We start from the raw sequence: 23,755 nt of genomic DNA, 5'->3' as shown, positions 1-23,755 counted from the left end.
TATAGAAGCCGCTAATGAAAGTCAGGTGATTGATCAATATATTGAAGAAGAAGTTAGAAAATAGGCAAGGTAAAGCACAGAATAATTTTAACTACTTGTACACTGGCTCATGAATTAGCTGTAACCTATGCAGCAAATGAAGGTGAGATTTAAGTGTTGGGGACCCTGGGTATGGGATGTTAGCGCATGCTGAAATCCATGCTGCCACATCTTCAGCACGATTGTTACCCGGGCTAGCAAGATTAAAGTGTACGCGCTACTAAAGGGTATATGCTACAACCACACCTTCATTTGCTGTGTAGACATACACTCAGGATAAAGATCTATAGAATCATCAATGGATGCAGTTCTTGAATGCAGTCAGAAGTGCAAATGAAGGTATGAGGCTGCCACTATTGTCATCACAGAACATTTAGAAATCTTGATTTGGGCTTAAAAAATCATGATTTTAGACAACAACCAACCATTTTTCGGTTCTTTTGACTTGCTTTTTAGTTTCCTGAGCCTTTAGGATACCCTGGCGGCACATTTTCCTGGGGACTTAGGAAAAACAACAATTATTGTGTGACTCTTAATTAATTGTGACAGTTGACCGTACTGCAGAATGGTCTAGAGAATATGGGAAATAGGCCATAGTCAAAATGCAGACCATCTAAAAAGAGTGGGATAGAGAATGACTGTGGTGATAGAGTTGGTTAAGGGTGATGGTTTATAACTGGAGTGTGTATTATTACATTTTTAACAGGTTTTTAAAAATGAACAGTATAGCAAAAGCTACTCAGTACTCATATATACCTTTTGTTATAATAGGAGGATGAACAGAAACTTAATGGAGGGATGGACTTTTGAATACTCTCACAGCACATACATTAGTGCCCTTTTGTCTAGACTTTTCTAGAAGTTGTTACAGTCAAGAATATTGATTTTCCTTAGTCTCATTGAGCTCCAGTATAACTCTGTGGTGTGTAGACTTGATCAGCAAACCAATGAAGATTTATGTATATTATTGAGAAGAACACCTCGTCTTGGCAAAGAAATTAACATCTTTGTATCCTGATCCCAGACTGTTCTAATATCAGTGTTAAATTTGCTAGAGATTTTAGGATTAATTTTTAAAAGAAGTAGGTAGGAATTCAAGAAGAAATATTGCTTAGGGCATCTACCAACCTCACATCTCTTTGTGCAATTGTAAAGGTGAAATATTTGTTTTGCAGGCACATTGGGTTCTTAGTAGGATTTGTGGACTGTTTCAAACATTACCAAACGTGTTCTGTAATGGCTTGCCTACCCGTTCCTTTCTATTTGTATACAGAGTGAGAACGCCATTTATCTTCTCAGACAAATCTTAGGTTGAAAAAAAGTTATTAAAAATAAAAAAGCCGTGTCCAAAATACTAGTTTGGTTAATGTGGTAAAGACATGTTACATCTGAACTGGGGTGAAGACTCCATGCTTGAGCATTAACAGCAACTGCCAACCCACCCAGTTTAGTATCAAGTTGGGACGGGATTGTTGTGCTCCTAAATCTCTCTTGACCATCCCACACACATGATTTAAAATGCAGGGAGTTTGCTTATTTTTGGTTAACACTTAGTTAACTAACTCTGTGAACAAAAGAAGCATCCGTTTAACAGTTTGATATTGATTACTCATTTGTAAAAGGACAGAGGGGTATGAGGTGGCAATCCACTTGCTTGTGCAGCATAGGTCTAAGACGATAATATCCAAGCTTAAAATACACTTTCTGTGTAGCCAGGTATTGGTGGAGAGAATCATAGAATATCAGGGTTGGAAGGGACCTCAGGAGGTCATCTGATCCAACCCCCTGCTTAAAGCAGGGCCAATTCCCAATTTTTGCCCCATATCCCTAAATGGCCCCCTCAAGGATTGAACTCACAACCCTGAGTTTAGCAGGCCAAAGCTCAAACCACTGAGCTATCCCTTACCCCTAACAGGGCCTAGATTGCATTACTACTTTTATGGACTGCTTTTCTGAAATGCTAGTCTGATTATAGTCTTGTTCAAATTTTTTCCCACAGTTTTGTCTCCTAAACACTTAGAGATCATTAGCAGTAGGGGGAGAATGAGGTGGGTGGGGCTACAATAAACTAGTTGAAGGAAGAGAATTAACTTGTATCCCCAATATTTTAATGTTGATGCTTGTTAAGATGTTTTTGCTGCTTGGTTTTGAAAACAAAAAAGAGAAACAAACAAAACTTCTAGTGAAATCTCAGTCATGGATTTTCTGATCAGAAACTGCAGAAGCATGTTAAATGGGCAAGGGGATTAGCTTTCATAGAGGTGTCTGTTTGGCCTGTGATGCTAATTCAGGTTGTCCTTGGGGAGGTTTGTGTGTCTTTCAGTAAGACACAAGTCTTTAAGAGAAAATTGCAGGTTTGGTTTTTGCATTCAAGCATGACTTCCTCTTGGTGTGGGTTTATACGGGAAGACAGCACAACTCACTTTCTCACTCAGTTGACAATATGATCCAATTTTTAATTGAACTGATAATACAACATAATCCAGACATGTTTAAATAGTGTTAAGCTGGCAAGCAAGAACATTTGAAGATAAGGTTACTGTCCATCATTGAATCTGCCTGTTTGACTTCAAAATTAAAGGAACCTAGTACTTCGATCATGCTCGAGTCTGATTATATTCCAATACTTAGATTCAATAGGAATCAGTAGAAGGGGCATTTTACTTTGCTTATGTTGTTCAGTTTGTCAGAACTTTTATGTTGTCTATAGGCACCTTTTGTGGTGTTTCTAGGTTTTTTTCTTTTTTCCTCTTGCAGTTTGAGATATTGTAGGATTTTGAATACTAGTACTGGGTGATCTTGTCATCTACAGTGTACACATCTAGGAACAAGAAATACAGGCCATATCTACAAAAAAGGGAGCTATATCCTAGAAATTAATGACTCTGCAAAGAATTTAGGGGTCATCATAGACAAGCAACTGAACATACCCATGATGCTGTGGCAAAAAAGGCTAATGCAATCCTTGGATATATAAATTGGGGTGTGTGGAGGGGATTTTACCTCTTCATCCAGCCTTGGTGAGATTGATAGTGAAATACTGTTCTGGTATACATATTTTTTAAAGACTGTTGAAAAACTGGAGAGGGTTCAGAAAAGACACACACACACCTTACAGTGAGAGACTTAAAGGAATTAGTCTGTTTAGCTTATCAAAAAGAAGTTTGAGAGGTGACTCTGCAGACTGCAAAAATCCCAGTCAGGAGGGAGAGAGATGCCCAAGGGAGATGACAAATGAGGAGCCAGGAGCTTAGAGGGGTACCCTTGGTGAACCATGGAGGGGGAATACAGGTGTAGTTACCCCGAAACTGTGACAAGGAAACAGATATTTCACAAATGTATTTACCTTTGTAAGTCCATATAATTTTGTTGTCAATGCAATCTGTCATCTTTTGGCTTTATTACCTGCACATCTCAAATGCCAAATGTTGATTGTTATAACCAAGCATGTAAGTTCCTGTAAACCCTTGGGAATTTACACCAGTTCAGGTCAATTCAAAGCTCTTTAGTTTGTAGGTCTGTCAGTTGAAACTCAGTCCTGAAGAACCTGTAGAACACTTGCACTTGGGAAAGTTCTTTCATAATTGACAGGACTTTGTTACATGCAGGAAAGCATTATGGATATCACAGTTCCATCAGTGCATTGTAATCTGACAATCTAATCAAGATAGCTGGGCAAGGACAATATTTGATACCAACCAAAAAAAAAAAAAAGGTCAACCAAACATTTCAGATAAGTTTCTTTGTATACTGGTTTGTCCAAAGAAAATTTTCTGGTTTAGTGTTAGTGAAAATCTTCATAAGTACTAAGGAAAATTAGCTTTGCATATGTATACAGAATTAGCCAAGAGTATTTTAAAGAAGAAAGTCTTAATTTTCACTAGGTTGTTTTTTTTAAGCTTTACCCTATATTTTATAAATATATTTTTCTTTAATTCTGTAGCGTGTGTGTTTCTGACTGTAACTATTGCAGACTTGGTTAAGGTCCCCCTACAGGACACATTATGCCAGTCTGCAAATTAATATTTAGAAGCAGAAAAAAATGTTAAAGAAAAAAGTGCTAGCTAAAAGTAATCTTATAGCATTTTGAAGTCTTTCAGCAATAAGCAGAAAGGAAGAACTGCTGCCCCTTTTATTCTTAAGCATTTACTATTCTCAGTAGTAAATCTATTACGAGTGACGTGTGCTGCTGTCCAGTGATTAATCCATGCTTCCAAATTGTACTGCGTGAACTTTTGTGGCCTTGACTTGACTAACTGACTGCTTGCTTGCTTTTGCATTCTTTTGTGATTTTATGATGACAGGGATTCAACATGTACAACACACACAAAAAAATAACAATAATGCTCCACTTACTCAGCCAAGCATGATTCACACCATCCCAGATTACTGCCATGATAGTGCTGGGCTGAATATCACATGAACAGTTGTTATAACTGTGTAGCCAAGACACGTAGTAGTATAATATGACATTTTATTTTATTTTTTAAAGCAATATGGTGAGTTGCACTCACGACTTTGAGAGCCCCCTTCATTCAGGTGCAGTGCTATGTTCTCTTCAATTCCAGCGCCCCCTGCAGGCTGTTAACTGCCTTGTGTCTTTTGTGACTTGGCTATCCAGCTGGGTCACACAGTCCAAACCCCTTCTGGGGTAGAATAAACACAGAGGAAGTTCCTTTGTCCTTCAGGGTCAGTTATAAATAAACTGGTTTCTCACGTTTCTGGGGCTTAATCCTTTCTCCAGAATTGAATCAGCAGGGTTCCTCCTGAACTCCTGCCACCGACTGTGACCAGCAATGGGCCTAGGCCTGGTTCCTTAGGCTCTGGCCTACAGAGTGCCGCTCCTCGTTCCACTGGCTCTAGCCAGGAACTACCTTGCTAGAACAGGCAGCTCCTTTTATTTTGGCCTGCTGAGCCTTGATTGGCTGTTGCTGATCCCCAGCCCTTTTAGTTGCTGGAGGCTGCTCCCAGAGCACTTTTCAAGGCAAGCCTGAGGTCTAATACTCACTGCTCTTTTTTCTTCTCAGAGAGCTATTTCCCAGGGCGAGGTGCCGCGAAAGAGGGCGGTAAGGCTTGGGTATACCGCACTGACAGGGAAAATAGGGTAAAATCATGGTGTGATTGACAGTTTGAACAGTGCTGTCTAGAATAAGTAAGCACATAGTAAACAGTAGTGACTCCTGTTGCAATTAAAGAACTAATCCTTTAGGTCTGCATGTGAATGAAAACTAAGTTTGTTGTTTTTGAATTTAATGACGCCATCTGTTCTATATTTAAGTTTAAAGTAAGATCAATTGTTCATGAATTAATCACATTTATACAAAACAACTCATTTTAAAATGAGAATAACCAAGAATCAGCAGCAACTAAGGTTGTTTTCCTTCCAGTACTTCAGAAAATTTGCTGGGTTTACACCCCTTTTTTGCTGCATGTCAAACTGCTGATCTCACTTTATATCTGGTTATGCTGGCTGATTGACAGTATTCTTCAGTCATATTTCAGTACCATTTGTGTATCTCAGGATCGTGGCATAGAATAGAAATATTCAGTGTATTTGCAAAGAGAAAATTAAGTTTACATAATATATTACATTTTTTTTGCATAGGGATGAGGAGATTTCTATATTTTCTCAAGTTTCTCCTTTGACAAAAAGCATTGAAATTGTGAAACACTGGCTGACTTAAAGGAAAATCCTAATAATTTGTTATAATGCTTTAGACAGCTAAGTATTTACTAAATAATTAATATACTATGTTTTCCATAGCATCAGAGAAATCCCCTTTAGCATTTTCAATATCTCCTTTCTGTGAATGGGACTTTGCTCTAAGAGACCTGCTGTCTTCCCAGAAGGACCCCATTTCATGATGTAAATTAGGAACTTATGTATTTGATCCTGGAAACCCTTTTTCAGTATGAGAAAAGCCATCTCAGATGAGTAGTGGTTTTCCAGAATCAGGTCCCAGTTCCCAGAAAGGTTTCTTCATCATTTCTGATCATATGCAATTGGAAATAAGAACCAATTCCATATGAATCATGACCAATCTCAACCAGTCCAGTTCAAAATGCTTTTTAATAAACATTTTTATTAATCTCCAAATTTTAAAGATTTCTTTCCATAATGAATATTTTACCCAGCTCTAGTTTTATCCCCTGTTGCAGATAAGTATTCCCACAGAGAAGGTTGTGATTTATGTAAGGACACTGTGAGTATGTCCACATTGCAGCTGGGAATGTGCCTCCCAGGCCACATAGGCAGATTCAGCCTAACTCTTCTTGAGCCAGCATGCTAAAAATAGCAGCGTGGATGTTGTGACACAGGACCTTCTGGATCCAAACATAGGTGGGTAGCCTGAGCTGCCACCAGTGCCATAACGTTCACATTGCTATTTGTAGAGTGCTAGCTTGAGCAGACCTAGTGAGAGTCTGGCTACCTTGTCTGGGAGGTGTACTCCTAACTATGTGTAGACATACCCAATACATCATTGGTAGTCACATATAGAATCCAGGTCCGTTGATTCTCAGACCCATCTTCTTATTGCTCCCAAAAAGAGAAGCAACTTAGTTTTGTACTTCATATACCAATACATTTTGGACTTGAAAAAGCCAAAGCTAGCTTCTCTTTCTCAAACTAAAAACAAACTAACTAAAAACTGAAAATAAACAGGGTTTTTTTCTTAATCTAAAAAAGAAAAGGAGTATTTGTGGCACCTTAGAGACTAACCAATTTATTTAAGCATAATTTATTTGATGCATTCGATGAAGTGAGCTGTAGCTCACGAAAGCTTATGCTCAAATAAATTGGTTAGTCTCTAAGGTGCCACAAGTACTCCTTTTCTTTTTGCGAATACAGACTAACACGGCTGTTACTCTGAAACCTTTCTTAATCTAAGTGCTGATCGTATTCTGTGTTCCGGTAAGCTCTTTAGCAACACAATTAATTAACTTTTTTAACATTTTAATTTAAAAGGTTGCTGTCAAATGTAATATTTTGTGGTTCTTCAGGATGGTTTGGACATCTTTGGATATTTTTCTCCCTTCTTCATTTGGCAAATATTGATCCATGCTTTCTCCTCTGTTGTGTTTTGAAAGGTGATGACAGTAACTTAACTGCTTTATTTATCAAGGACAAATTTTGAATGTAATTTTGTCATGCCAGACAGGATCAGTTCTAGGGGTGGGCGATCTGAAACCTTTTTGTGCCTTGGCCAGCAAAACACCTATTGTCATTCCCAGTGCCAGATCATTTTAGTTAACTGCTGCTAAGCAGCTAGCAATAAGAAATAGAAAGCTGTGCTTTTGTACGGTCTATGGAACTGCTGTGTTGTTCATTTATGTACCAACAAGGCTTATTGATGCAGCATATTACTTTTTGTGTGTTTATTTAAATGATCTTAATAGAATGAAGTAAATTTGGGCTTTAAACTAGGCTGTCATAATTTTAAACATTTTTATTCTTAGAAGGAAAACTGAATTGCATTTAAATTAAAAAAATTGATTTAGGTAATCTGATTTTTTCCATATTTTTTAAATCCTATTTTTATTCAACCTACATCATATTGCGACTTTAACGTAGTCAAAATTCTTGATCGTGATAGTGGCCTGTTACCAGATGTTGTTTAACATATGTTGTTCATCTATAATTTTGATATAAGAACTATCCCAACTTCAGAGGAACTGAATTCCATGAGGAGAAGACTGAGATTTTCAGTAGGACAGAGTAGCATAGAAGGATGATAAAGCACTTCATGTGTCCTGTCTATTTCTGATCTATTTGTATAATGCACATTCCGATTCAAATACACTATTCACTAATAACGGAATGAGACATGTAGTGTTGGCAACATTCGCTATATTATCATGAGTTCCATGATATCAAGCCACTTGTTTGTGAGGCTCTCTTGATAAAACACAGACAGCGCTAATATTTTGCCTGAGATGCTTGCAGTTTCCCTTTGTGGCCATTAGAGACTGTTCTGGCAGCTGCCTGCAGTGCCCAGCTCTCCCTTTACTTTCCGTGGGTATGTCGATACTGAAATCCAGAGATGTGATTGCAGCACGTGGTATACCTGAACTAGCTTTGATTGGCATACCTTGCTAAAAACATAAGTGAAGCCACAGCAGCATGAGCTAACAGCCGGAGTGTGAACCCAGGTTCTGGTCAGGCTTTTTCCTCAAGTGACTAGCACATGCTGCTGCTCATGCAGCTGCAGCTAAACTGCTGCCTTTAGTAAGCTTGCTTGATCAGCACTAGCTAAGTATGCCTGTGTGTGCTGCAACCACAACCCAATTGCAATGTGGACATACGCTTGAGCAGGGCAGAGCCAGGGAGCTGGTGCTGCACAATGCAGTTGCCTTCTCAGAGTAACACAACAGCAGCCTCACCACAATACAGAAAGGCAGAGTTAATGGACGTAGGAACTCAGACATAGCCACAACCTCTGAAAGCCAGAGGCAGGGGATAGCCCCATGGTAATCAGGATCTGCTGGAGCCTGCTGTGGAATATGGGAGAGCTGGGGCTGGGAAAGTTCTGGGCAGTGGAAGGGAGAAGCTGAAGTCTACATTTTTGCAGGTGCACATTTTGTATGCATTTAAAGTTGAATTTTAAACCTGTAAATGTTGAACACACATTATTGGTGGCAAGGAGAGATTGAAAAGCAGAAAAGGCAGAGCAAAACAACAAGACTGGGTCATCGTGTTCAGTTCCTGTTGTTGCAGGAAATCCCATCATATAATCCCATTCATATGTTTATCCAGATCCATCTTAAAACTAGGTAGGTTGTTTGCCCCCAGCTGTTGGAAGGCTGGCCCAGAGCCTCACTTATAATTTATTCTTTTTTCTTTTTAAACACTTATGATTTTAGCCAATCTTGGGGAGGATGGAGGTGGGAACTCTTTGTTTTTGAACTATTGGGGGTGGCAATACTGGACAAGGCAAATTGCTGATGTTTGCAAATTATATGCTTCCATTACCATTATGTGTTTAATTTTTGACTATTTGTTGTTCATGGTGTGTAACTGATCACGTAAGTTGTGTGGTGGTATTTCTGCTCTTTGACTGGAAGACTTAAACTTTTCTATACAGAAGAAAGAAATTGAGATTTCAAGAGGTCCATGAAGAACTCCTGTAGTAGGTCTTGCCACTACAGTAACTAAACAAGTTCAAACCAATATTCAAAAGATTTGAGCTTTCCACAAATATTCTTTAAAAAAATTGTTTGTGAGAATGTTCATTGGAAAGGCATCATGATTATTATCCAAGAAATTGGAAGTTCATATTCGACCAAATGTTGGTGCAGGCTTTTTGTGTAGTATTCACGCAGCTGTACTAGTTACAGTTGTTAAAAATGTGTATTTTTTAGAAAGGTGACTCTTGAATTCACTGTTAATATAGCCACAAATCTTGTATTTGTAAGTCAAGGGTTAACTTTTTCTGTCTCTGTTAATTTTGTAATTTACAAATGAATGTAGACAATTAATCCTTTCAAGACGCCTGTATTAATTACAGTCCTAGGCAGGTTTCTTTGGAGTTTTATAATGCTTTTGGTCACAATTTCACTGTGTTTACTGTCGCAGCTTGATGCCTGTTGACATGCTGATTCATGTTTTATTATACCAGATAGGGCTTATTCCTCTAGAGGAATGAGTTTAAAGAGGTCACACCTTATAATCATGCTGGCATTTCCACTCCTTGTAGGCTATATATCTCCTTTTAATTTAAACTCCAAAAAATATACTGGGATTTCTGCAGCTAAACTGCAATCGATGGAATTTATTATCAAGGGATGTCTAATCTCTAAAGCTAATACAAGACTTCACAGCTATTGATTACATGTGAAGGATACACAAATTGTTAATCATCTATGGAGGTAGTAGAATAAACATACCATCAAAAGGAAAAGAACAAGTAATTGTCATCAGTGCTGTTATTTTTTTGTCTCTGTACTATATCTCTGAAACGAGGACAGTAGCATTTTGCATGTGAAAAGTGTACCAAAACATATTAAATATTCCCTCAGTGCTTTTGAAACTACTATAGTACAGCTGATTATCTGTGTACTAATTCAGATGTTTTCTCTGGGTCCCACAGGTGTGTGGTCAATAAGAAATTTGTAAGTTGACTCAATAAGTGAGTTACCTGAAGGAAAGGAGGAAAAAAAGAGCTCATAGATTTTCATGCGTTCAAATTATAACCTTCATTTGAAACAAAATAAATCTATAGTGCTAGCACACGATAAATACCATCATTTATTTGTTCTCTGTGTATTTTTCACACTTGGTATACCTCACTGGTTCTCAACCAGGGGTCCGGGGCCCTCCCGGGGGCGTGAAGAGGTTTCAGGGGGTCCGCCAAGCAGAGCCAGCGTTAGATTCACAGGAGCCCAGGGCAGAAAGCCGAAGTTCCACTGTGTGAGGCTGAACCCCACCACCTGGGGCTGAAGTTGAAGCCTGAGCAACTTAGCTTTTCGGGGCCCCCTGTGGTATGGGGCCCTGGGCAATAGCCTTGCCTGCTACCCCCTATCGCCGGCTTCGGCTTTTATATGCAGAAAAAAGTTGTTGCAGCACAGCTGGGCCACTGAGTTTTTATAACCTGTTGGGGGGGCCTCAGAAAGAAAAAGGTTGAGAACCCCTGGTATGTATGAATATATCCTGTACGATATGGATATTAACATACAGTATTTGTATTCACCGATATGCATCTTCATGTTTAGACACCCAAATAAATGTCCGGATTTTCTAAAGTGCTGAGTGTGATGGATTTGGAGCTACGCTGACTGTAATAATTTATGAATGTGTTGGCTTGGTTATTGGGACGTTTACTGAGACTGTAGTGGTTTAAATTACCAGGGCTGGTCTGGAATAGAGGCAGAAAGAAAATGGCTCTAGTAGCCTCCTATCAAAAGGCACATAAGTTGTTAAGAGACTGTGCCAGAAATGTTTCTTTGACGATTGTACTTCTATCTCATAGGTTCCCAGGCTGTGGGTTGCAACTCCAAATGAGGTCACGCCATCAGCAGATGGAGTCGCAGATACAAGGGGCAAGATGATGCCGTCTGCCCCTGAACCTTTGCATAATGTGATCTTGCATGCACCAGACATGCAAGGTCTCACTATGTGGGGGGGACCTCCATTTTGTAGCTCGAAATGTAAACCTCCTGGTGTGGCATTTGTAGAGCAGGTCCGGACAGGTTGGCTGTGCAGAGGTGGCTGTGTGGGTGCCAATTTGGCCATTTGCACCATCCAGCTATGCAAGCAACCAGCTGAGGGACTTGAATGCAGAAGATCCTTATCATCAGAGCATCTTTTCTGTTCAAGCTGATGGGAGCTTGTGCTAGTCTTTTCTGAGATGAGACTCTGCAATGGCTTGTAAGATCCTTAAGGGGAGCCCCATATCTTCTTTTATGCCACCCTGAGTACCCTGTGGGCAGTCAAGGATAAAGAATCATTGTAAGTCACTGTGTCTGTGCTGCCCTAGTATCACCACATAGGACCTTCCTATGTCCAGGCCTCATTTGCTTAATAGTGAATTGCTCTTTCTGTTTTGTGATAAGCAGCAGAATGGACTCATTTTTATGCAGAGTGTCTGCTTCAACCTCCAGTGGTGAGTCTAGTGATGGAATTATGAACACAAAACAAGAGTCTAAGAAACGTGCTCACAAATATGACAGGAAGATATAACTTTATACTGGACAATGTGGTATAATTTATTCTCTCCCCCACCCTCAGTGCACACTTTTGAGGCCTCTCTTGTCTTCTGATTTAGTTACTCACTCCCAAATAAATATATAATGCTTTTTATTTTTAAGCACATGTTTTCTGGCAAAAGAAAAATTTTATGCAAACCGGGATCTGGATTCTGCTCTCATGCTAGTGTAAGTCAGAGAAGCCTCATGGAAATCATTGGAGTTACTCCAGTTTGCACTGACTTAAATAAGAGTAAAGTTTGGCCCAAGATATACAAATGTCAGAGTTTTAATTCAGGGTAGGCTTGATGGAAAAATTGCTGGGGGGGCATGAATCAACACTCAGACGTGGTCATACGAAATATTACCTATTCACTCTTAAAAAAGGAAAATAAGTGACAGGTTTAATATCTTAAAACTAGGGCTGTCAAATTATTTTAAAAATTGCAATTAATCGTGAGATTAAAAAAAAAAGTTGTGAGTAATCACAGCTTTATTCGCATTGTTAAATAATAGAATACCAATTTAAATTTATTATAAATATTTTGGATGTTTTTCTACTTTTCAAATATATTGATTTCAATGACAACACAGAATACAAAGTGTACAGTGCTCACTTTATATTATTTTTTATTACAAATATTTTCACTGTAACAAAAGATAAGTAGTATTTTTTCAATTCAGAGCACCTGAGTTAGGACATCTAGGTTTTATTCATAACTTAAATATGGGCTCCACCCCTAATCTCAGCATGTCCCAGCACATGTGCTTGCTCTTTTTCTCAGACACGCACACACAGAGTCTGAATTGTACCATTCCCAAAGATGGCTACACGCATCCGTAGTGCTGAACTGCTCGTGCCAAATGAGGGTTCTAGTGGTGCACACTTTCTCCCTGACACTCTGTCTTTGGCATTTGGTCTTCTTTTGACATTCATAATAGCTCTAACCTAGTGACTTTTGGGGAATGCTGCAAGATGAATTTATTTTTTAATTTATGATTAGAGACAGTCAATTTCTCAATCACATTTCTGTCTCCGTTTTTGTTTCGGTTTGTCTACTAATGTTATAAGTATGCTGAATCAAGTTAGGGAAATAAAACTGTTTGATTTTTCTGTTTACATTTTACATTTGACAGCACTTTGTGTATCCTCTTGATCAGTCACTCTCCTTGTCCCATGCACTAGAATAATGACACCATTCATGCCCTGCTCTGAAGTGGGGAGTTCAATTGCATGCTTGTCCCTTGGCTTGCTCTGCAGAGGATGTTTACAGGAGCAGAGCTGTAGTTTGAGTTTGGACCAGGAGGTATTTTATTTTTCTGGGTCCCCTCACAAAACCAGAGAGCAACAGGTGCCATGGTGGCAGCTAGAGTAAACCTCTTCTTTATTTCTTATACCCCTTCATTCAGGGAGCTAATTTCAGTATTCAGCCAGGCTGCTGTTGGAAGGGCAGCTGTATACTGTACTCCCTGTGACTCCTCCGCAGTTTCCAAGGAGAGGCTTAAACTTCAGGAGGCCTTACCTCAGTGGTGAAAGAATGGACAGATAGGTGATGCTCAGAGGGAGAAGTAGGGAACAGCCTAAGAAAATGTGGTTGCGTTGCTCCTGAGTCTATCCACTGTCCTTTGCTGAAAAGACTATCAGCAAAAGAAGGGAAACCCATCAAAATTAAAAAAGTAATTCTTCTTTTAAAATGTCAGGTCACACTATTTTAAGGGGGCTCTATCAGAAAAAAAAATTACTTTGTTAGTCAATTAAAAATTGTGTTTGATTGTGTTTTAAGAGTTTTAGTACAATCTTCGTTTTTTGTACGTCACTGTCTGTATTCAAAGGTCTTAGCAGCCATGGCAATAGGTGCTAAAAAAAAATTAATAAAATTTGCAGCCCTCAGCACTGGTCTTGTCGCAGCAATTTGTGTGTATTTGTGTAATGTATCTAGCCCCACTCTCAAAGTAGCAAGAGTCCTCCAGTTTCATACAAACTCGGGGCTCAAGTCAAGTCAACCCAAGCCATCATTAGCTTAATAAGAGTTAACATGGATAATAGTTAACATTATTTTGGAATACGAAGTGATTATGCAACATGTTGTGCTTCAGTGTGTAGAAATTTTTAGCTGGCTTTTGATTGTAATGTCACACAAACAGAAATAAACCTCTCGGGGGGGGGGCATTGAATACCCTCTCACTCAAGGGTCAAGGGGCCCAGTTCTTTCATCTGAGTTTACCTTTGCTATAAAATTTGTCTCGTTGTTTTCAGTTTCACACAGACAAATGTGTGTTTTATCTTCTGGTCAGAAAATTCATTTTTGTTTTTTCAGATAAATGGAATTGAAATTGTGCATTGCAATCAACCTTTAGGATTTCTGATGAATGGCAACAGTGGCAAAGCACTTGTCATGCTTCAGTATCCTTCTTTTGTGTACATCTTTAAAAACAGCTTTTAGGGCGGGGGGGCATTTTCCCCCCTCTGATTGACTGCAGGATAAGAAGTTTTATCATTAAAAATTGGTTCTGGGCAAATGCATGCGCTGCCCTTGTTTCTTTTGTAGCTGTGAAAGCTTTTGTTTTCACAACTACCTCTGAATAAATTGAGATAATCTCTACAAAGAGGCACTGATATTGACCTGTCATATCACGTGTCGCTTATCAAGTGCTAAAGAAATTGAATTTCATTCCATCTGTTCTCAAGCTACTTATTAAATCATCCTGCTATTGAGAGGTGTCTGGGGGTCAACAGGTTCAGTCTCTTCCTGCCATCTATCCCTCTATTATTAACCTTTAGAGAATTACTGAAGTTGTTCTTTATTTTATCTTATAAAGTTGGGTTAAATCTTCTTGATCCATAAATTGTTGCACGTGAAGGTCCTATGTGTGTAATTCTTTTATTTGGTAAAGTTTTGGACATGGATTGAAAAGCCATCTTAAATGTACAGACTTCTTTCTCTCTCTCTCTCTCTCTCTCTCTCTCTCTCTCTCAGGTTTGCTATTCCTGACTATGTTTAGCCTTTGAACTGGAGATCAGTATTTGTTTTAAGTAAATTAGCCATTGACTGCACTTGTCAATTATTATAAAACATGCATTATTGTAGTATTGAAACAAATCTTAAAAATCTGCTCTGTTTTATTGGAGTGTATAGTCACCTTGTTCCTATTATTTGGAATCATATTTCCATTCAGTTAGAAATGGGGAGGGTGATGATCTATTATTAATTTGTTCCTGTAATATCCAGAGATCCTAAATGGCACCCTATGGTCCTGGGTGCTGTGCATATATTGTAAGAAACAATCTCTACCTCTAGGACCTTACAGGTTTCAGAGTAGCAGCCGTGTTAGTCTGTATCCGCAAAAAGAACAGGAGGACTTGTGGCACCTTAGAGACTAACAAACTAACAAATTTATTAGAGCATAAGCTTTCCTTAGTCTCTAAGGTGCCACAAGTACTCCTGTTCTTTTTAAGATCTTACAGTCAAAGACAAGACATACCAAGTAGGAGTAACAAAGAAATGGGGGACTTCGGCCAGGGTATGGGCCTGAGTTACTGAGAGAATGGTGGTCTTTCCAATGTTGACAACAGAAATGGGGCGAGGAAGATGACCTGTTGATCTGACTAAGTTAATAGCAAGACAGCCACATGAAAATGTCAGTAAGACACGCAGAGATGCAGAATTAGAGTCAGAGGTAAGAAGTGAAGAGATGGATGTGTGAGTAATCAGCATAAACATGGTGGTTGAATCCCTGTGGGCAGGTAAGATTGACTAGAGATCAGTAAGATTTAGAGGGGCCAAGGATGAAGCCCTGTGCATTCCCCACCAATGTAGGAGAGGTCAAGGAAGGTGAGGCCGTGAGGTTTAGTCAGGAAGATTATTAGGACTTTGAGAGCTGCTTCAGGGAGGTGGTGAAAGGTCTAGGACAGAATAGCAGAAAAAGGTGAGGAAGTCAGTCGAATATTTTAGTTTTATCACTGAAAAAGTTGACAAGGACCAAGATGAAGGTGGGGAAGAATGAGGGAAAGGTTGAGGATGTCCTCAAAAGCCGTGAATAGACAGCTGGCGTTACCAGCATGGGAATCGGAGTGGAGAAAGTAGTGCTGCTTGAGCAGGAAGATGGCAGAATAAATTTTTAGTGAAGGAAGTCCACATGATCATGGAACTTTCTCTAGAGATGTTCAACAGCATGAGAGGAGGAGACAAAGCAGCACGTATTGAAGTTAAGCCAAAATTGAAGACAGACCTTGAGGTGGAAAAGAGAGTGTGCAGATAGGGGTTGAGAGGTAGTTGAAAAGTCATGTATGTTATTAGAGTGGAGGTCAGGGAAGGACCGGGTGGTGGAATGGTGGAAAAGTGTGTGTGTGTGTGGGAGGGGGGGTGATATTGAAGGAGACAATGGTGATTAGAGGGAGTATTTTGACCTTTTATGGAAAAAAAAAGAGATCTGTCAAGGATTAGTCTAGTCTAAACTATTACATGGCCCCTGGCACCATAGTATCTGAGCACTTACCTCTCTCCCAATCTGAATCTAGATTTAGTATTGAATCCAACTTCCCCCAACCCCTCACATGAAGAGTTCCCTTCCCCATACACACTCTGCTCTCCCTGAGTTAAAGATAAAAATAAAATCCTTCACATTTCCTGTCACAGTAATGACCAAAAAGGGTATGCCGTTGGCTAATCAAAATACTCAGATTTACTGTGCTTCCTATCAGTTAACTTGGAAATCTTTCAAATGCCAACTGATTTTCTCTCCTCATACAGCATCTAATGAGCCACTTGAGCCCTTTGCCACTGCCCCACATGAAGAGTTGTCCCCTGTAAGAAATGCATTTAATTAATTTTTTTAGTTTTTCAGAAAAATGACTTTTGAGTAAAACCCCACGTTTTCATGTTAAAAACAAGGTTTAATGCCAAAAATTCCAAATAGTTAACTGCTTGATTTAAAGTATATTTTAAACTCAAAAACAAAAAAATTTAATACTGTCCCTTGTTATAGCTTTACAACGTAAACAACAGCTTGAGATTGCAAAGTAGTATAATGAACCCCAAATTTGTACAAAGTTAAAAATAACAATTTTCCAAATACTTGAGAAATAGTTTCTCACCTTCACTTTACTGCATCTGAAAATCCCATTTTGATTCTTGACAATTCACAAGTCACCTAAAATGGCACTCTGTTAACTGTGATTTGTTTAGGTCCTTGTTAGGAAAATCTTGGATGCAAAATTCAGTACTGGACAGATAAGTGTTGTAGGCCCTGATTCAACTAAGGTTCTTAGGCACATCCTTTAAGTTCCTTGCTAAATCAGGGCCTTAAAGAACATCTCTCGCTCTCTCTCTCTCATTTTAAATCTGAAAGTTACAGTCAACTTGGATTCATGGCCCCTAGATGTTTTCACGTCAGACTGGGGGAACAGTGTTCTCTGTGGAGGGAGGCTTGCTGAACAATGAAACAGACTTGGAGTAACAGACTCTCAAGTTTGTCCTTCAGAGCATGCTGCAAGATCTATCTATTCACTCAGATTTTTTTCTGAAGGGAGAGGTTGAGCTGGAGATGAGGAAGTGTGGATGGGTATTGACACTGGGTGAATTAAAATTGTTTCACGTAAAGTTTTCTTTTAAAAATTTGAACTGTTCCTGTGCCTAAAGTTTGAGGATAGGTGTAACATGAGACTCAAGGGGATGAGTACATAAAGGTGGTGTTTTTCAAATTACTTGTCCTTAATTCTGCATAGATACTCAGTTAATATTTTTCTTCTTTTAGCAAAATCTTTTCTAATCCCCTTTAACGAAGTGACATTGAGGAGCAGTGATAGAGTTATCTTTTCCAATGGGAATTAGTATTTGAAACCTAAGCTTGGTGCATGTGCCACTGCTATTGTTAGCCAGTGTTATCTCACAGAGCGGGGAGCCAAGTACATCTGAATTCTATTCCTGGCTCTGACAATGAATTGCCTTGTGGTCTTGAGCAAGTCACTTAACTTCCCTGTGTCTGTTTCCTCAGTAGTCAAATGGGAATAATAATACTTACCTATCTGACAGGGCCAGGTGGTGTGAAGATTAATGTTTGTACTGTGCTTTGAAACTGGCAAGAGCTGTGTATTGTTACTCTTTTAGCTTCATTTCATTGATTAAGAAATTAGGAGTGTTCTGGAGGGAGTCTTATTCCATTCATGTTAAGCAGGGGATACCACTTTGGTATAACCTAATATAACAGAGGAGCAAGTTCTGGAGTGACATTCATGCACTTTAGACAAAGCAGTTCTAGCTATGATTGGACAGTTCAAGGAAGGGAAATTACAACCACCAAGGGATGAGATTAATAATTACTACACACCTCACCAAACACTGGCTTGGACTGCTGTTCCTGAAAGGATACCTTTAACTGAGAAAAGAACCATCAGTTGGAAACAAATTACAGGAGAATTAAGATAACATTTTGGGGGAAAGTAAAACTCTGAAGTACATCATGGTAGTATGGGTGTGGAGGGAGCTTCCTCTTCTTCTTATGTAAATTTTTTTTTTTTTGGTAATGAGATGCAGTGAGTTTCCTGAAGCTTACCAAGCAATTCAATAGCTTTTTGTCTGAGGAAAATAATTATTGGAAGATTACTTTCTACCAGGGTCTTACAGATGGAGAATTTGTGATGCAGCAGTTTAAAACAATTGGACTTTACCTCTAGAGAACCCTGTTGTGAATGTTTTTCAGAGGCAAGAGTAAAATTGTGTTTAAAGCATAATTTTAGCAGCAGTGGGACAGTTGGCACAGTTTACCAAAGCTGTTGAGAGACTCTGTAGACTTTAATTACCATCTCAGTCATGCAGAATTGGTTAATCTCTGCCAAAGATGAGAGTGCGTGTGAGAAAGCTAGATCATGCTTCCTATCTTATTCCTCCTTTTTCGACAGGTGGATAAAGGATGCTTTTTAATATCTCCTCTGATACTGACACATATTTGTAAAATTTGCATAGGATTGTAAAATATTTTTTTCAAAATTAACAACACGTATTTTTTGTTTGTTTGTTTGTTTCAAAAATCCTATGTAACACAGTGTGAATCCATATTAAGGTTCTGACTTGGAGGAAACCAAATAAAAAATCAGTGCATTTCCCATCACCGGTTGGTTTAAGGCTTTGTTTGATTCTCAGACATGCAAGGCTTGAATCTTTAGAACCAACTATCCTATATTATTATGTGCATATGCTCTTTTTATATTAATTTAATACACGGAGCAGGTTAGAAATGTGTGTTTTATAGCACAGGATGGGGGCTTGGGATAGGAAAAAGAAAAAGAAAATTGAGAACAGTGGGATCATTTTTAGAAGAGAAAATGATATATAAAACAAAACTTGTCTAATTACACAATCTTCCACTTATTTCTGTAGACTTCAAATTCTCAATCTGAGTGCATAGGGATGTTTATTCCTGTTATGGTCTGTCTTAAAAATCTAAATCTAAAAGTTGTATGCAGTATTGTAGTAGCCATGTGGGTCCCAGGATATTAGAGAAACAAGGTGGGTGAGGTAATATCTTTTATTGGACCAACTTCTGTTGAGAGAGACAAGCTTTTGAGCTTACACGGAGCTCTTCTTCAGGTCACCTGTAAGCTCAAAAGTTTGTCTCTCTCTCCAACAGAAGTTGGTATAATACAAGATTATTATCTCACCCACCTTGTCTAAGTCTAAAATGTCTGGCTTAAAAAGACTTGGTAATTTTTTTTCCTTTTTAGAGATTATATTCTCCTAAAACATTGGAATATGGACTTTCTGCACCTGTGAAAGGGAAACACTGACCCTGAACCATCCCATTATGAGGTCTAGTCTACACCTAAAATTTAGGTAAATTTAGCTGTGTTGCTCAGAGGTGTGAAAAATTCATCCCCCGCAGAGAGACATAGTTAGGCTGACTTAAGCCCTAGTATAGACATTGCCAGCTACTGCCTTTTGTGGAGGTGCCTTTATTACAGCAATGGAAAAACCCCTTCCGCAAAGCTTATAGCATAGGCGTATCCTGAGAAACTATCAAGTTACTGCCCTTCTTTATAACTACTATTTTTCAGATAGATAAGCAGACAAGTAACACCCAGGGCTCACTTTCCAAAGGAAGCTTATATCCCTCCATCATCCATCTGATCTCCATAGACCCATTAAATGATTTCTCTCAACCCTAGTAGTTTTGTCACATTGGGCAACGTGTTCAGAAGGCCACTACCACAAATTTGGTAGTAACTCAGTACTCAAGGGTGGAAGAGAACACACGTGTGTGTACACAGGAATCTGTAAATTCAAGCTCATAGTGGATTTAAGAGGGAGGTGATGGGTTAATGTAAATATTAAGAAAACTAATGTGTGGCTTTTAATCCATAACTTGGTGTGTGTAGAGAAAGAAAATTAAGTAGTTTGGTTGCAGTTGTTTTGTAAACTGCATGCTGAATAGAGTATATTCCTTGAGACTCTCACACATTTGGATATGCCATCTGTGCTTTCTACAGAACATTTGCCTGCTTGAGATTCTTGATTCATAAATGAAAATTACACAGGACAGTCACACCCCAAAAAGAAAAATCTGTGTTTCACATATGTGTATTCTCTCTTGTTTTCACCTAGAATCAGCAAAGACACAAGGTTAAAGTGTACCCTAGAGCTTGCTTTATTTTCTTTGGCAAGCAAATACATATTGAGTGTAGAAACATTCCCTTGGTAAATTTCTAGTGCAGCTCTAGTGTATATATATTCATGGTCATGACTTTCATTGTGTAATCATTTTAATTAAGTTTGACTATAAAAGTTAGTCTTGCATGAGGGATGAATGCGCTGGAGAGACAATGATAGATTGATGGCAACCCAGCCAAGTATCCCATGTTCTGCTGTTAATTTCTAGCTGAGTGGAAGTTCATGTGCAGATAACAGTTGAGCTTGAGTGATGGTGCACTGATTACTAGCTCAGAGCTATGCACAGACGAAGTGTATTGGGTGGTAAAAGGAGGTAGAATATGATGTAAACATCCAAAAGTGTTTTTGTAATATTTCTTGGCTTTCTTGCTTGAATTAATAGCATCATTACTGAAATAATAAACGTTAATGAATATCTGCATCATTTCTGTAACTGCTAGTTTAGTACAGCAATTAGTGTAATTAGTATACAGCATAGTTTGGTGGCATGATAAATCATGCCGAAGAGCATGTTGACTCTTCACCACTATGATATATTATCTAATTTACTCATTTAAAAAACGATAAAGGGGAGACAGGGGGAAGTTAGCAACAACAGCTGTGGTGGCCTTTTGGTCACTCTTCCTGAATTTGCCTTCTGTATTCTTAAATGCTTTGAATTGTTAGCACTGTTAATTAACATTTTATTTTTAATGTTGGTAAATCTTAATCACTGATTAAAACCTACAGAGAAGAGAGCAGAAGAGAAATGAAAATGTGTGGCATTTCACCTTAGGGTATTTCTTGCAAGGGATGTCACTTTTTCCAGTGATGAGTTTGTACTTGTTGGGTATCTCTGGTGCTTTGACATTTCTAAGTGTATCACTTAACAAGTCAATGTGAATGTGGGAAACGTTAACAGGGTTATCTCAATTATATTCTGTGTCTTCTAGAGCCTATGAGAACACCAAAAACGCTGAAGATTGCTGAGATCCAGGCCAGACACATTGCAGTGGATTGGGAGTCTCTGGGTTACAATATTACTCGATGTCACACTTTCAATGTAACTATTTGCTACCACTACTTCCGTGGTCACAATGAGAACAAAGCGGACTGCTTGGATATGGACCCCAAAGCACCCCAGCATGTGGTGGATCACCTGCCTCCTTACACAAATGTCAGCCTCAAAATGATCCTAACTAATCCTGAAGGGAGAAAGGAGAGTGAGGAGACCATTATTCAAACAGATGAAGATGGTATGCACAAATGCTATTTTAGAAATTATATTTAATCTAAAGGAGCGGGAGGGAATGGTTTGGTGAGTTAAAATATGTCTTCTGATGAACAAAGGTCACAGTCTGTTACAGGGGTGGCCAATCTTACTGGTCTTCTAAGACACATACAGCAATCTTCAGAAGACCGAGCACTGGGGCGCACCTGCCAGGGGCCAGAGCTTGGGGCTTCAGCTGTGCAGGAGGCGCCTGACAGGACTCCAGGCTTCAGTCCCTCTTCTGCTGAAACCCTGAGCCCCAGAATGAGAAGCCCACAGGGCTGAAGCCCTGTGACCCCACTCCCCGCTGGGCAGAAGCTCCTACCCCACCACCTCGCTGCAAGGCAGAGTTCCCAAGCTCCCCTGCCCCCACCCAGTCTGGTAGATGGAAAATGGTGGGGGCAGTATGGGGGGTTCAGCGAGCCTCACTTTAACACTAAAAGAGCCGCATGTGGCTTGCGAGCCACACTTTGGCCACTGCTGGTCTATTAATTAGTTATAAGAAGGTTAAATTGCCCCCAAAATTATGGCTTTTCAAATATTTTAGTAGTTATTCTGAAAAACTAACTGAAACGGACCAACATTTAGCCCATGCCACCGTGCATAACTTTTATGTACGATAAAAATGTTTCCTTAATTATGAAATATATTCATATTGGACACAAGGTGTTAGTTTTTGTGGTATTAGTTAAGGACTTTTTTTTTTTTTAGAATATTCAATGGAGGAAACTTATTCTGTACATTTATATTTAAATATTCAGTTCAGCATTGCAATATTTTACCTGAAATTCAGGATAGCTTCAACAGAATATGTTACATGTTATATAGCGCACACGTTATCTATTAGCTGACTTTTTAAAAAAAGAGAACATGTAATTTTTTGAGACCTCCTTCTTAAAGTTCCTGGTTTAAGTCCCCTAGTAAGACAGCCTTACTTACATGAGGAGAAACAAAGGACAGATTCAGATGTTTATCAAGCTATTCAGTGATTGTCTGTTATGAATCTTAATATGGAACTAAAACAGCATGAACTATAGTTCCTTAATTAGATGAAAACTATTGTATGGAAATAGAGCTGGCTTAGTTTCCATAACTTTAGCTGATTAACTGCCAATTCAAGACACTAGAAAAGACATACAAACTTTGAATAATGTATATAATTCTGTACACATAATAGAGAAAGAAACAGTTTATCGTGTGTGTGTACATGTAAGGTCATAGATCAGAGCTGTCAATTAATCGCAGTTAGTTCATGCGACTAACTCAAAAAACTTAATCGTGATTAAATAAATTAATCGTGATTAATTGCAGTTTTAATCACACTGTTAAACAATAGAATGCCAACTGAAATGTATTAAATATTTTGGATGTTTTTCTACATTTTCATATATATTGTATTCTGTGTTGTAATTGAAATCAAAGTGTATATTGTTTTGATTACAAATATTTGCACTGTAAAAATGATAAAAGAAATAGTATTTTTCAATTCACCTCATACAAGAACTGTAGTGCAATCTCTTTGTCATGAAAGTGCAACTTACAAATGTAGATTTTTTTTGTTACATAACCGCACTCAAAAACAAAACAATGTAAAACTTTAGAGCCTACAAGTCCACTCAGTCTTACTTCTTGTTCACCCAGTCTCTAAGACAAACAAGTTTATTTACGTTTACAGGAGATAATGCTTCCCTCTTCTTATTTACAATGTCACCAGAAAGTGAGAACAGGTATTTGCCTGGCAGTTTTGTAGCTGGCATTGCAAGGTATTTACGTACCAGACATGCTAAACATTCATATGCCCGTTCATGCTTCAGCTACCATACCAGAGGGCATGCTTCCAAGCTGATGACGCGCATTAAATAAATAATGCATTAATTAAATTTGTGACTGAACTCCTTGGGGGAGAATTGTATGTCCCCTGCTGTGTTTTACCTGCATTCTGCCATAAATTTCATGTTGTAGCAGACTTGGATGATGATCCAGCACATGTTTTTATTTTAAGAACACTTTCACTGCAGATTTCGCAAAACGCAAACAAGGTACCAATATGGGTTTCTAAATATAGATATACCAGTTGACCAAGGTTTAAGAATCTGAAGTGCCTTCCAAAATCTGAGAGGGA

General features: G+C 38.7%; 1 protein-coding gene across 14 annotated transcripts in view; it reads left to right on the top strand.

Annotated features, from left to right (window-relative positions):
* The window catches only part of PTPRK (protein tyrosine phosphatase receptor type K), a 615,152-nt gene that overhangs the window by 463,474 nt on the left and 127,923 nt on the right, over nucleotides 1-23,755 (top strand). For all 14 annotated transcript variants that reach the window (XM_048844583.2, XM_048844582.2, XM_048844592.2 and 11 more), the window contains exon 8: nucleotides 21,317-21,619. In XM_048844583.2, the coding sequence (XP_048700540.2) occupies nucleotides 21,317-21,619 (303 nt within the window). The remainder of the gene's footprint in view (nucleotides 1-21,316; nucleotides 21,620-23,755) is intronic.

This window comes from Caretta caretta, chromosome 3 (genome assembly GCF_965140235.1).
Source record: "Caretta caretta isolate rCarCar2 chromosome 3, rCarCar1.hap1, whole genome shotgun sequence".
In the NCBI taxonomy this organism is placed as follows: Eukaryota; Metazoa; Chordata; order Testudines; family Cheloniidae; genus Caretta; species Caretta caretta.
Note: the sequence above shows the minus strand (reverse complement) of the source record. Positions and strands in the feature narration are given on the sequence as shown.